The 14304-nt window shown below is 39.4% G+C and overlaps 2 protein-coding genes across 3 annotated transcripts in view; one reads left to right on the top strand and one right to left on the bottom strand.

Moving 5' to 3' along the window:
* The first annotated feature begins 1036 nt into the window (after positions 1 to 1036).
* On the top strand, positions 1037 to 9145 carry pdk1 (pyruvate dehydrogenase kinase, isozyme 1). Of its 2 annotated transcripts, XM_079253763.1 has the most exons (11): positions 1037 to 1431; positions 2265 to 2406; positions 2491 to 2562; positions 2646 to 2830; positions 4680 to 4775; positions 5599 to 5676; positions 6006 to 6082; positions 6172 to 6270; positions 6553 to 6660; positions 7682 to 7795; positions 7880 to 9145. In XM_079253763.1, exons 1-11 carry the CDS (start codon positions 1323 to 1325, stop codon positions 8018 to 8020), a joined length of 1221 nt encoding a protein of 406 aa, XP_079109889.1. In that variant the 5' UTR covers positions 1037 to 1322; the 3' UTR covers positions 8021 to 9145. The 2 variants fall into 2 exon arrangements, with proteins under 2 accessions (XP_079109889.1, XP_079109890.1); XM_079253764.1 differs by lacking the exon at positions 5599 to 5676.
* A 305-nt stretch (positions 9146 to 9450) lies between these two features.
* ppp1r9ala (protein phosphatase 1 regulatory subunit 9A-like A) overlaps positions 9451 to 14304 on the bottom strand; it is a 29011-nt gene continuing 24157 nt past the window's right edge. The window contains exons 17-19 of the mRNA XM_079254800.1: positions 12106 to 12222; positions 11009 to 11197; positions 9451 to 10723 (exon numbers count right to left, since the gene is read on the bottom strand). Of these exons, the coding sequence (XP_079110926.1) occupies positions 10574 to 10723; positions 11009 to 11197; positions 12106 to 12222 (456 nt within the window). The 3' untranslated portion in view covers positions 9451 to 10573. The remainder of the gene's footprint in view (positions 10724 to 11008; positions 11198 to 12105; positions 12223 to 14304) is intronic.

Here is a 14304-nt window from a genome sequence, read left to right as displayed (position 1 = left end):
TGAAGCACTTTGTTCAGCGGTGGTTGTGTTAAATAAATAAAGATTGAACTAAATTGAACTACTTGTAAACTGAAAGTTGATTGGCCCAGCTTTAACCTGACAGACAAGCCTTTGGGAGACAAAGCAGGGGGATATTACCAAAGAGTGAATAAAGCACAAGAAAACTACCGTATGAACAGAACATTAGCCTGCGTAGACGGACTTTCTTGCTGGAAAAATGCTGTAGCGATCTATTTTATCGCATCGGACAAATAGAAGCACAAAAATAACAAAACAACAAAGAAACAAAGAAACAGAAATGTGGCGCAAAGTCCTTTACATTGAAAGCAAAACAAAGGACAAAAAACAATATTCCCCCTAAATCAAGAGCCCGTGAAACCCACATATACACAACATAGCAAACGCATTAAATTGTCTCAAGAGACGCTGCCTGTCCCAACCCCAATAACTGTGTCGGAAAAAATAAGATATTAAGACTAAACAATAATAATAATAATAATAATAATAATAATAATAATAAATTTAGTGGACTAAAAACATCAAACAAAAAATTAAAGATATAGTAAGTACCAATAAAAGACTAATTAAGTCATTAAAATGAGATGACAAGTTTAATAGAATAAAAACATATATAAAAGTTAATATGATAAACAAAACCTTAAAAAAACAAAAAAGGATAAAAGCAAATATAACCTAAAAAGCATTAAACAAAAGCTTTACTCAAAAGTTTTAAGCCGCTCTCAGGTCATCAGGAAGGTTCTAAAACCATATAAATATAAAATATGAAATAAAAAGGTTAATAAACTAAAAGCAAGTCTGATAAATACATCAGGCTAAGAACTTTAAAAACAAAACAAACAAACAAAAAAAAGTTTTTAAAAAAAAAACAAAAAAACAACAACAACAAAAACCCCCAAACAACTAATAACAGTATTTTAAAATCAACTCGGAAACAGACATAAAACGACGATTTAAGGTCACCTATGTACGACCGTTTATCCTCTTGATCTTACAATGACTCTTTGTGTTAGCTAGCCATGCACAGTGCGCTGTTGGCTTTCTGTCTATGAGGAGGATTTAGTTTGGGCCACCTGAAGTAAAGGACGATGCACAATATTGACAGTGAAATTGTGTCCATATGGAAGATGACACAAAATTGATTATTCAACGAATGCATTTGCAAGTTGTTGAGTTTAGTCGACAAGCTAGTATTAGGAATAGTCCATCGTGACCTGGAGACTTTGTCGTGGACGCCACTTCTTCATAATTTCCATGTCAGTCTGAAAACCAGATCAACGTGAGACAGAACAGGACGCGACAAGATGAGGCTTCTAAGATTTCTGAGGAGCAGCCTTTCGATAGGAAAGGACATCGACTATTATTCTAGATTTTCTCCTTCCCCGCTTTCAATGAAGCAGTTCCTGGATTTTGGTAAGAGGTTTCTCTGAAACACACACTATAATAATAATAATAATAATTAAACTTTAACTTTCACAGTTTGAAGGCGTAACAGACGTCATGTCTCAGCAACGTAAAATGAGCTACATGCTGTCTAAAGCTTCTATTATTCTATTATAGTTTTTTTTTTGTGTTAAAATCCAATATTTATTGCAGTATTTTGTCATATCTACCAACTGTCTTGATTATCTGGCAACCCAGTTATAATGGCTCCAGATCCCAGACTGGGTTCCATTAAAATTGTGTTTCTGGTTTCTTTAGGACTCTGTGGGTCAAGTTAGTTTAACTGAACATATCACACTTTTACCCAAAATTTCACATTTATTCGTAGTTTATCAGGGGTTTTAGACGTGAATGCAGCCTTTGCTGTAATCATGTGGAGGCTGCTGGATAGAAAAACAAACTGGATTATCAGTCAGCCAAGCCACGGTCATCCTGAGAGTTAAAACAGCATGACCAAGTTTTATTTTGAGTCTTAAAAGCGATTCAGTTAAATTCACAAGATCCATCCAGATGGGAGCGAGTCAGCTCTTGTGGTGTCATTGATGTCTTTAAGTCCACTGTGGCTACATTTGTTGTGGGTTGTTTACCCACTTGGCCTTTGCGTTAAAGATGAATGTTTTGTGCAATAAAGTGTAAATAGAGGTGAAACCACCTGGGGATGGAGGTCTGATGGGTGATTCTAAATCCCCCCCCCCCTTTTCTCTAAAACACATTATAGATAAAATATCCACAGAAATGTTATCAGGTTTGTTTAATTCTTGGCAATAAAAAAAACAAAAGTGTAATTTGTTTTCTCCCTTCAGGCTCAGAAAATGCATGTGAGAAAACATCCTTCGCCTTCCTCAGACAGGAGTTGCCCGTGAGGCTGGCCAACATTATGAAGGAGATCAACTTATTGCCGGATAATTTGCTGAGGACTCCATCCGTCAGTTTGGTCCAGAGCTGGTATGCAGCTTGTGTTTGTCTCTTAAACTAGACCTCTGCTAGAAGCTGCTGTGGAAAAGGATGATTCTTGTTTTCCTCGTGCAGGTACATGCAAAGCTTTCAGGAGATTCTTGAGTTCAAAGACAAAAATGCAGATGATGAGAAAGTCACATATGAGTGAGTTGTTTTTATAAGAAATGATGTGAACAGCCTCCTTTTCTGTGGTTTATTGTGTTATTAATCCTTTCATCTTTGATTAGTTTCACAGATGCTGTGATAAAAATCAGAAATCGCCACAATGACGTCATACCCACCATGGCTCAGGGGGTTGTGGAGTACAAAGAGACGTACGGCACGGACCCGGTCGTCAGCCAGAACGTTCAGTACTTTCTGGATCGTTTCTACATGAGCAGGATATCCATCAGGATGCTGCTCAACCAGCACAGTAAGCAGCGCTAGTTACCATTAGCAACAGTCAGAAGGAGATGGGAGGTGTGCGTTTTACCAGAATGGGAGTCTTCAGCATGTCCACATATCTGCTGCTGCAAACCAAGAGTCAACAGACCACACCCAAAAGGCTTTGCAGCTTTCAGAGAAGCTGGAAACATGATTCAGCTTATCTACCGCTACAGATGAGTGAGTTGTTGATTCAAGTTTGCAGCATTAAAGTACAAAGAGATCAGTTGTCCATCGCAGTCGATTCACATGAGGAAAGATTGAAGACAAACGCATGTTTAAGGGGAAAAAAATCTCCTTAATCTTCCTCCTGTTATAAACTGCTCTTATTTAGAATATTTCAGTCTTGGCAGGAAAAAAAACCCACCAAATTTGGATGAAGGTCACAAATGCTGTGTATAAATACATTCAGGTCAACATGATGTTGGAAAGCTGTCTGATCCAGTCTCGTGTTTTCTGACAGGTCACAGCTCCACGTAATCTTTTTACCTGTTCGTAGGAAATCGTACAAAAAGTTGTGCATAACTTCGTACGATTCAGTACACCTGAAACATAAAGCAAACGTTTAATTTTACAACCCTTTCTATCTATGACTGTAGAACAGAAGATCGACGACCTACATCCACGTTATTAAATAAAAACTCACTCACAGTAACATTTAGACGGATTCTGACAGTTTTTTGAGGGAGGAAAAACAAAACACAAAAGTTAAAGCATTCAAAAGAAGAAATGATCAACGTTAACTCTTGTTAAAAAAAAAAAAAACAAAAAAAAAAAACCTGAATTTATTCAGCACACTCAGGCTTTTAAGGAACTTTTTTGTTGTTTTAATTTTATTTTGTACTCGAGACTTTACAGCAACATACACAGCTGCCTGGTTATAGGTAGTCCTTTCCGTTGTAATTTAAAGAACAAAATGAGATTACAAGATATAATAAAGAAGAAAACAATAGAAAAGACAAAAAGTATTAGTAGTGACAGGAATGTAACCATGTTACAGATGAAACCAGTAACTATGTGAAATCTGATCTGAAAGATGACTATTTTATTCCAAGGCTCGAGTCATTTGCAAATGTCTCCACATTGAGAAACATTTTACTTAAATATTTAGGGAATATCTTTCATATTTATGTCTTTATCTTGAATATCTTTGACTATTCATGAGTCAAAACCTGCACACAAACCCTCAACATACTGATTGGTTCATATCTATCTTCCAGCTTCATAAGTTCACAGTTGTTTCCAGAAGGATTCTTAATGTCGCTTCATCTCCACCAGGGACTGTTGACACACATTTTACACAGAATAAACCACAAAATACACATTCTGCAGACTAGTTATCACAAGCCCCATGAAAACTAACTTTTCATAAAGTTGCTCTCTTGACTCTTGGTATAATGTTGCATAATTTGTTCTGAGATGTAGAAGACCACGTGAAGGCAGCGAAGTGCATCAGGTCTGTGGAACTGTGTGGCGAAAGGTCAAGCGGCGGTGCTCCTGCTACAATATTTATCAGCTTATTTTTCAAAGACGAGTTCCCCAACCACATTATTCACCAGGAATCCACACTTAAACTGAACAGCACCAGTGAGATCCCACACTTTTTCTAACTCACACTGAGTTTTTGGCTTTTACACGATGAACAAAGCAGAGTTTTAGGTTATTATTTCAGACGTGTTGGTAAATTTGGTTGTCATGTAGATAGTATGTTGTATATGTACGCATATATCTTTAACTTAAACCTGAGACATTTGGGAGACAAATGATCTTGTGTATTAATGATTTCTTATATTTAAAGATATTTTCCTTTCTCATGAACACTTCACACCTGTCTGCAGCTCTTCTGTTCGGTGGGAAGGTCAAGGTGAATCCTGCACACCCTAAACAGATCGGCAGCATTGATCCACACTGTTGTGTCAGTGAGGTTATCAGAGGTAAGACGGATCTTTTTAAGGACACAAGCATTCTATGAGGAGGTGCTGCGGTGGTTTTAGACTATGCTGTTTATGTCAGCCGGAATAGGGTGGATTGCCCTCTCCAGGTCGGGGGTCAGGTCCTGCCTCAAGTGGAGGAGTTTAAATATCTCGGGGTCTTGTTCACGAGTGAGGGAAGGATGGAGCGCGAGATCGACAGACGGATCAATGCGGCGTCTGCAGTAATGCGGACTCTGCGCCGGTCTGTCGTGGTGAAGAAGGAGCTGAGCCAGAAGGTGAAGCTCTCGATTTACCAGTCGATCTACGTTCCTACCCTCACCTATGGTCATGAGCTGTGGGTCGTGACCGAAAGAACGAGATCTCGTATACAGGCGGCTGAAATGAGTTTCCTCCGCAGGGTGGCCGGGCTCTCCCTTAGAGATAGGGTGAGGAGCTCGGTCATCCGGGAGGGGCTCAGAGTAGAGCCGCTGCTCCTTCGCATCGAGAGGAACCAGTTGAGGTGGCTCGGGCATCTGGTCAGGATGCCTCCTGGACGCCTCCCTGGTGAGGTGTTCCAGGCACGTCCCTCTGGGAGGAGACCCCGGGGAAGACCCAGGACACGCTGGAGGGATTACATCTCTCGGCTGGCCTGGGAACGCCTCGGGATCCCCCCCGCAGAGTTGGCAAATGTGGCTGGGGAGAGGGAAGTCTGGGCTTCCCTGCTTAGGCTGCTGCCCCCGCGACCCGACCCCGGATAAGCGGCAGAAGATGGATGGATGGATGGATGTTTATGTTTCCAATGTACCATCATGGATTGTAATTAAAACAAAGCACTTTCTTGTAGATGCCTACGAAAATGCGAGAAACCTTTGCGACCGGTATTACATGAACTCTCCTGAGCTGGTCCTGGAGGAATTCAACGGTAAATTGTTGGGACTTGTTTCAGTTGAAGAGACAGAAACTATAAGACGGAGTTGGTTTGCGTAGGGGGGTGGGGGTTGTGTATGTACGTTTTGTGGGTATAAGTGTGATGATGTGTGTGTTATTGCACATTGATGTTTCATAGTTTTTTTTTTAAAGCACTGTGTTGCTTTTTTTTTTTTTTTTTTTTTTTTTTTTTTTTTATTAAAAGTGCTTTATAAATAATTTTGATTATTAGTCAGACTTATTAAAATATATTTAAAGAATAAATGAATAAGAATGGCCAGTTAAAGCAATAAGATGTGTGTAATCATCTGTTTGTCCCAACAGCCAAAGAGCCGGACAACCCCGTCACTGTGGTCTACGTTCCATCTCATTTATACCACATGGTGTTTGAACTGTTTAAGGTGAGAGTCCTCCGTTGGCCTTTAAGTCGCTGTCACGGTTTCCGCAGCTCTGTATCGTTCTGTTAAACATTTTGTAACTACCGTTGCAGAACGCCATGCGGGCCACCATGGAGCTGTACGGGGATTCAATGGACTATCCACCTGTTCGTGCACAGATTGCTCTGGGAAGTGAAGATCTTACAGTCAAGGTAAATGTTAAAGCAGGAGTGTCCCAAGTCGGGCCTCAGGTGCCGCTGTCCTGCAGGTTTTCCATGTTCAAACACACCTGGCTTACATTGAATGGACTTGGCAGCCTATGCAGTTCTGTATAATGACGGATTAATTAGATTCAGGTGTGTTGGAGCAGGGATGCATGGAAACCCTGCAGGATTTTGGCCCTCGAGGACCGGAGATGGACACAGCTGTGTTTAAATGACAAAACCTAGGGCTGGGATTAGTGCTAAAGATGTGTTCAAACTTTTCTTTGTGAGGTGAGCGATCGTGGTGGTGGCGTTCCGCTGCGCAAGATTGAGAGGCTGTTCACCTACACGTACTCCACAGCTCCGCGGCCCAGCATCGACTCACGCGCTGCTCCTCTGGTCAGTGACACCAGTTTAAATGTGAAAAGTAAAACTTTTCCCTCTTTCTTCCAATGTATAAAATATTTCCTTCCTACTTGATGTGCAGAATTTTTCACATGAGAGGAGATGAGATGTTTTTACTCTAAATAAGACCCTGCAGTTGCAGCTGGAGCACACTCTGTTGTTAGACTTCCTGACATAACAGTGTACTATATAAGCCATTGTTCCCAGTGAGTCCACCCCAGCTTCTCTGTCCTAGAGATTTCTCTGGTAGTTTGAGCCCAGTCGGCATGGAAACAACCTGTAAAAACATGTAATTGACTCGGATATTAAGGGAATGCTATAGTGGCATGTTAAAACTCCGGCAAAACAAGGAACATTCATGTGTTCGGGATGTTTTTGTAAAGTTTAGTAAAGATTTGGGATGTTAGTTATAGATTTTCATGGTACGATTATTAAAGAAATAATCCTGATTTTACAATTATTCTGTTAATTAATTTACCAACACTATAAATGCGTAAAACCACACGACTACACCTAGATGGTCTTGAAGTGTGACGCATTTATTATCTTTTGATGCCTTCATAACATAATATAACAAATTAAAGTAACCAAAAAGTCTCATCTCAGCTAAACGTGACAATGACTATTGCAAACTGACAACATTTGGAGTTGACAACATCTTGACATGTTGTTACATTAAGGCTGGGAATGACATCAGATGTGTGCACAACTGCTTGCACAATGAAGGTATAGCAACTTCCTGTTTCAAGCTGAAACAACAAATTTAGTGGGGCTGCTACTTTGAAACTGGTTTCTGAATCAGGTACCACTGCCCTGCATGCTTTAGAGCTACCATACTGTAGCACACCTCAATTACATACTTGTCTTGTTACGGACGTGCAGATCTTGGTGAGGACGTTCCTTAATGGGAATCAGGTGCGTTGGAGTAGGAACACGTCTGTAACATGCAGGGCGGTAAAACTTTAGCACCAGGATTGAGAAACACTTGATATCAACACTTGTCCCTGCCCTCCAGGCCGGTTATGGATACGGACTGCCCATCTCTCGACTCTATGCTCGATACTTCCAGGGTGACCTGAAGCTGTACTCGCTGGAAGGTTATGGAACCGACGCTGTGATCTACATCCGGGTAAGTTTCATAGCAGCGCTGTTCGCGTTTGTCCTGCATAAAGTAAGGCTGCATCAGTGATTTCATCTCTCCATCGTATTTCAGGCCCTGTCCACGGAGTCTATTGAGAGACTTCCAGTGTACAACAAGTCTGCCTGGAAACACTACAAGACTATCCACGAGGCTGACGACTGGTGTGTCCCGAGCAAAGAGCCGAAGGACATGACAACATTTCGTAGTTTCTGAAGCCAAATAACGTGTTTGTGTTGCAGTGTGTAAGAGGAAGGTATTGTGAACAAGTGCAAAGGTGTGTGTTTGTGTGACGCTACAATTTATTTATAAAGAACTCAAGTGGAAAAAGTAATGAAAGGATAACGTTTTAGTGCCATAAAATATTAAACATGGTTTTTATAATAAGCAACTAATAACACAATAGTAATAACCCAAAGTAATCATCACCAGGTTTCCATGAGCAGATCAAAGTGTAAGCTAAGTGGTACTGCAGTTATGAGGTTGGTGTCGTCTGGTGGACAGTGTGCTGTTGGTACAGTGCATTTTGTCCAAGTCAATGTTCAGGATTTTAGTTTGAATATAGTTTTTTGGCTTCTTTGAGAACGATGAACAAAGTTTCATTCAGCTCTTGTGGGTCGTAGCTCTCCTGTCAGAGGGAAGACCTACAGTATGTGGAATATTAAATAGTGTTAACATGTGTTAATGTCAGATTGTCCTTAGAATTAGGTTTGAGTTTGCGCTGCTATTCACAGATTTTGCTGCTAGTTTGCAGATTCTCTCCGTTTTTTTGTTAAAGGAGGAAATACTATGTAAATTAGGTTCTTTGTTGCTCCAAGTTTTGACATTTCTGCTGTCCTTGATGAAAGTCCTGTCCTTGTCAGGTTTAGTTTTAAACAATGTGATCAAATAAGTATCAATTTGCAGTTTGTGGAAAAAAAAAGCTTTTTTGCACTTTTTAGCATTTTGTGTGATAAAACTGGATGAACTAGAATCTGTTACAGCTGATAGAAAACACAGACTGTCATTTTATTGTGTCAATGTTTGTTTTTTCTTCAGTCACCTTAAACTAAGCGTATCAGTACTGGGTCCTGTAGTTGAATTTATGACTCAGGAAAGCTGGTGTTTGTCATTTCCATTGTTGCACTACAAGCACTGAGTGGATCATATTGAATAAACATGTGACTGGTTATTTAGTCAAAAAGCTCTATGCAAATGGAGTTGAAGGGGAACAGAGATGAATATGAAAACTATTTGTTACTCTGACAGATTTTCTGCCCTGCCTGGTTTACCACCAGCTCCAGTAAAGTTACATTTTTCAGGGCATTAAAATTGGCGTGAATGTTACACTGTGTGTCTGAAATGATGCCCTGTTGAAGCTGATGTTTAAATAAATTATTTTGAACGATTGTTTTTATTCCTAACAAAACATGAGCTGATTTTAGCAACTGCACATTCTATAAAAATTCATTAACTTGGTGTAATTTCTGTTAAAGCCGCTGGCTGTGGTTGGTTCTGAGTCAGGTCCGTTAAATACGATGTTCTTCATGTCGTAACGGAGCGGCGATGAGGAAAAAAAAACACAAGGCACGTTAGGTGAAAATTAGTTTATTGATGAATGTACCAAGAGTCCCTTGTCTAACTTGGGGTTTAGGAAATCATTTCCTTGTGGTTCTACATGTCATATTGTGTACAGAACATGGAGTCAAGCTTGAGAAGAAAAATCATTTTGGTTTGGTCGTGAACTTTTCCCAACACAAAAGTCCTTGTCTTACGCTCATCAACCATTTAAAAGGACCAAAGAGGTCCAGTTGCTCATGTATTTTAGTAGCACATGGTGGTACCATATCAGCAATACAGAGTTTAATTTGTAAATAAGTGTTCACCTGTTCCCTACCTGCTGCCCTTTTAGCAAGAACCATAGCCAAGCTATTCTACTTAGTAGAAAAATTTAGATAGTATAAAATGAACATTGAAATTTAAAAAAAAAAAAAAAAAAAAAAGTTAGCAGACGTGTATAAAACGTATTTATACATTTAAAACATTTTTGCCCTTGAAGATTAAAAGACAAGTATAGTGCTTTTATCTGAACTGTACAGTAACATCCCACAAAGAACTGAACAGGGAATCAGGTAAATGATTTCAGCAAAAATATAAAAAGCAGTATACATTGGACTTCCGGAAGTAAATGTGTGCATAATCTACAAGAACTAAAATAAATCTCAATAAAGACGTTCATGATCAAAGCTTCTAGCTTTTCAGTGGCAATAATGTTAGAAGATTCATTTTGCTCCCATAACTAATTAAACGCGTCTTATTTTAATTCATATGGTTCAAGCTGAAGTTAATGTTTTGGGAAAAAACAAAGATTATGTGAATATAAATCACAGCTGGCGCTGCAGAAGTACGGTACTCCTGGGACATACGTGTTCTTCAGTCTGACATCAGCAACGCGAGACAACTGTCAAATAATCAACTGACAACTTTATCCTGTGGAAAGGCACAGTAGATAAACCCAGACAAAGATGGAAAGTGTGCCGTTCCAACACAGAAGGAAAATTTAGTCAAATTTAGACTTGAGGCCAATTGAAATTGAATCAAACTGCATTTCTTTGGATTATGAGAAGAAGCTGAAGTATCATGAAGCTGCACGAGGAGTTCACAGCTGACCAGCAGGTTCAAGGAGACGGAGCAACGTCACGAGACCAGGCTGCAGGAATAATGCTTTTCCCACTTCTGTATGGGATGAACTTTATGAGATGCCTTAATTAAAAGGATAGAGCTGATACCTCAGCAGACGGAGTCGCTTGTGACCGGCAGTCTCCCACTGCGTCGGCCATCTTTCTCTCGCTGTTTTTCCAGCTTCTCTTGGGCCTTCCGCAAATCTTTCAGCCTTTTCTTGATTGTTGAACGATGGCTTTGACTTGATACACCAAGCGCCTGGAGAAAAAAAAAAAAAGTACTGGTTTGTTATGTAACATTACACAATACTGTAGAAACAAATGGATGTTTTATTGTTTCATCTCATCATTTTGTATAACGTAATCCACTTTTACCGAAACACTAATCGCCTGCTTTTCCACATGGACACAGGCCAACAATGAATTTAGAGTTGAAATCACTAGGAGTGACAACAAAGTCATAAGCCACAAGGTGGCAGTAACAGGCTTTCATCACTCCAACTACACCATTACATCTGCTCCACTTTAATAGTTCATGTTTTACCTTCAGCTTTTCACTGTCCAGGTGAAGCAGCTGTTGACCATCCACTCCTTTAGCTGTGAATTCAGCTGTGTACTGGTCCATATTCATACCCATTAACCAGTGACAGACCTGCTGATTGGTCCACTCAGAAACTGGTCGGTTCTGCCACTGATATTCCTTTCCTGTGGCCGCTGGTTCATCATCTAAAGTCTGGACAGAAAACAGAAATTACAAATGCACATAAAAATACACATGTTGCTTTAGTTACAGTGTTACTGTAACAGACTTTCTCTACTGATTTAAAAATGTATTAAAATTTCTTTTTTCTGATATGATCAATCCAGTATGAAAAGTATTGTTGTTCGGTAAGTATTGAGTTGTTTGTTGTGTTTAAGAATATTCTTTGTTCTTTATGTGTAAAAATGCTACAAACATGATTCCAAACCTTGCTCCCAGGATGGTCCAAACATGATGCTACAAATATGCGTCAGTGTTGGTCAGTGACAAAAACATACAGACTGGTGACAGGAAGTGTGATGCAGGCAAACCATTTCGAAACTACTTAAGCTAAATGTTTTCGGTGAGATGTTGGCTCTCTATGAAAAGCGAAATGCTTCAAAGCCATTTTAGCTGGCTAAGCCTAAACAAAAGAACAATAAAGCCAACTAGGCCACACAAAGGACATGTAGTACAATATCTGCTGATACACATTCCCCAAGCTGTTGCAGAGCAAACAAGCGTGCAATGACAGCAAATAAAAACACCTATAACTGCAGACATATGTCAATGTATTCATGTTGAGGCACACAAAATTGACTAATTAAAAATAAAAAATGAAAAGATCATCACCAATGCAAGCAGAAGCAAAACTATATACATCATTAAAATGACAGCTGACAAAGAAAAACAAAAAAACCCTAAGCAAGTAGACTTGGGAAGACTGAACAAATGGCTTTAACACACAGACATGCTGCTCTCTTATATTCTCTCTCCATTCATGACTTAATCTCCGCTATGAAAGGGGGAGGCTCAAAGAGCATGCTTGAGAATGTCCCCTTTCAGTTGCGTCAAGGCATCCCACACAGCTATTGTGACTGTGCAACAAGGAGAGCACTCACCTCGCAGGAAGAGAAGATTAAAGTGTGTGAGCGCCCAGACAGATTGGGTTCAGCAACTAACCCAGAGATCTCTGAACTGGGACTGGCAGGGTTAGAATCATCTATGACTGAAAAACTCTGGAACAAGTGGAAACAAGGAACGCATTTACTAAAGTAAGACATCACCAAACAACAATTTCTCTTTTCTACGGCGAGAAGTAGACAAACATAACAGTATGAGAATTAAGATCGCTACGGTTCCATTAGGACTAGAATTATGCTGACAAATTAATAAATTTAGAAGCAGGCCGTGTTATAGATTGATGAGCAATGAATTTAATCTCTAACAAGTGAAAAGAAAGAGGATGATCATGTCTGTGCGGCATTGTGTTTAAGCAGATAAAAACTAGGACAAATCCACCACCAAAACTACATCATCGCCGTCTGGACTACAGCAGCTAACAGAGGTAATGCTAATAAAAGAGCACAAACACAAAATTCAGGTATGGGGTAATGTTTTCACTTACGCAGATATGGCATTAACTTTTTCCAATAAGAGCTTTATTGATTTTATTACTTGTAATGTCGCTACGTTACAATGACTAAAACAGACCAATAAGTTATTGATTGAGCTTAGTGCAGTTTGATTTTAATGTGATGTAAGTCTCACATGATGAGCACACAACAAGTTGGTTAGGAAACAGCTGCATCAAGGAAACAAAAAACTCTGACCGCATCTTCTAATTAGCAAGCGGCACATGTCCTGGAAACTATGGTGAACATCTGTTTTTATATTCCTAAAATAAGCCTGCAGGCTCTCTCAGTATCAATAAGAGGAAAAGGAGGTACAATTAGATCCCAAAACACTACCACATACCCAGTTGAAAGAAAAAAAAAGTGAATTATTCATAGTTTGTAGTGAAGGTGAAAAATTACAAATCCAGGATGAGGTTTTGTTAGTAATGGTCTACTGTGTCATCTAACATCAAAGGCGGAACATAAACATGTATACTGTACCAAATCTAATGAGCGACTGAATAAAGAAGACCAGGAGAGATTTGTCTGTTTAAAAGAGACATGGTTCAGAGAAACTCATCAGGAAGCGAAGCATTGAAAATCAATCACAGGAACAAAACCAAGAACATCATCTGATAATCCATGGTTCTCGGTTCTGCCCATATCTGCAATTCAAAAAACTGTATTGTGTGAACAGCAAACCATGAAAACTTGCATGACAGACAAGCTTGTCATTGGATGCGTTTGCTGTTTCACCTCCAGTGAACTTGGTCTTACAGCTGCAGACAGAGCTGATCTTATTACGCTACTCTCTTGTACACCCTGAAGTGGCATCCCACACATGCACTAGAAATGATCAAGTGGAGTACTCTTGGTTGCAATAATCATGGCAGTTTTCCTCCACCTTTAATATTCTTTGTTGATAAAGGACTTTTTCAATCTTTTTCTCCAACTTCGCCGTATATTTTATTCATTTAATGGATGCTCAGTAGTGCCCTCTAATGGAATGACATATTAGAATAAATTGATTACAATAAATCTGTTAACAAGCTTAATGTGCTGGGTGACATAACAATTCCCTAACTATAAAATTCCCTTTCCAAGCTCCACCACAACAACGCACAGCTCCAACAGGAACTGTACAACTTCAGAAAGTGTGACATTGTTTGCTGTGAAGAACACTGATTAAATGGCCACGTTCTTCAGAAGCAGCCTTGCCAGATGTAGAATAAAGACAGGAGATATCAGGACATTCACCAGGAGGAATTGTGAACTAGATATGAGCTTTGGCTAAATTTTTGGTGTTAAAAATGAATAAATTCTGATGACATTTCTAATCATGCAGTTTCTGTTGTCTCATCTGGTGCCAGGGTAGAGACAGTTCCTCTGCACACACACTGCAAACAGTTAACTAGGTGTTGGGACTATATTGTATTATTCAAGTCTATTAGTTTGTTGTTGTTTTTTCTTTTGTCCCTAACAACTATACAACTCCATTCTAAATGTTTAGGCAAGGCAGACTTGGATTTTGTTATGCCAACATTTTCAGAGTTGAACAAATCATCAAGACTGAAAGGGATCCAGTTTGTGACCCACCGATGTTTCTTTAGCAAATTTGTCTGGTGTAAAATCCTCATGAAACACCATCGTATTTGGATTCTAAGCTAAATTTATTTAAAAAAAAAAAAAAAACACAACAACTTT

This window comes from Telmatherina bonti (genome assembly GCF_933228915.1).
Source record: "Telmatherina bonti genome assembly, chromosome: 15".
NCBI classification, from domain to species: domain Eukaryota; kingdom Metazoa; phylum Chordata; class Actinopteri; order Atheriniformes; family Telmatherinidae; genus Telmatherina; species Telmatherina bonti.
This window is presented reverse-complemented; position numbering and strand designations above follow the sequence as displayed.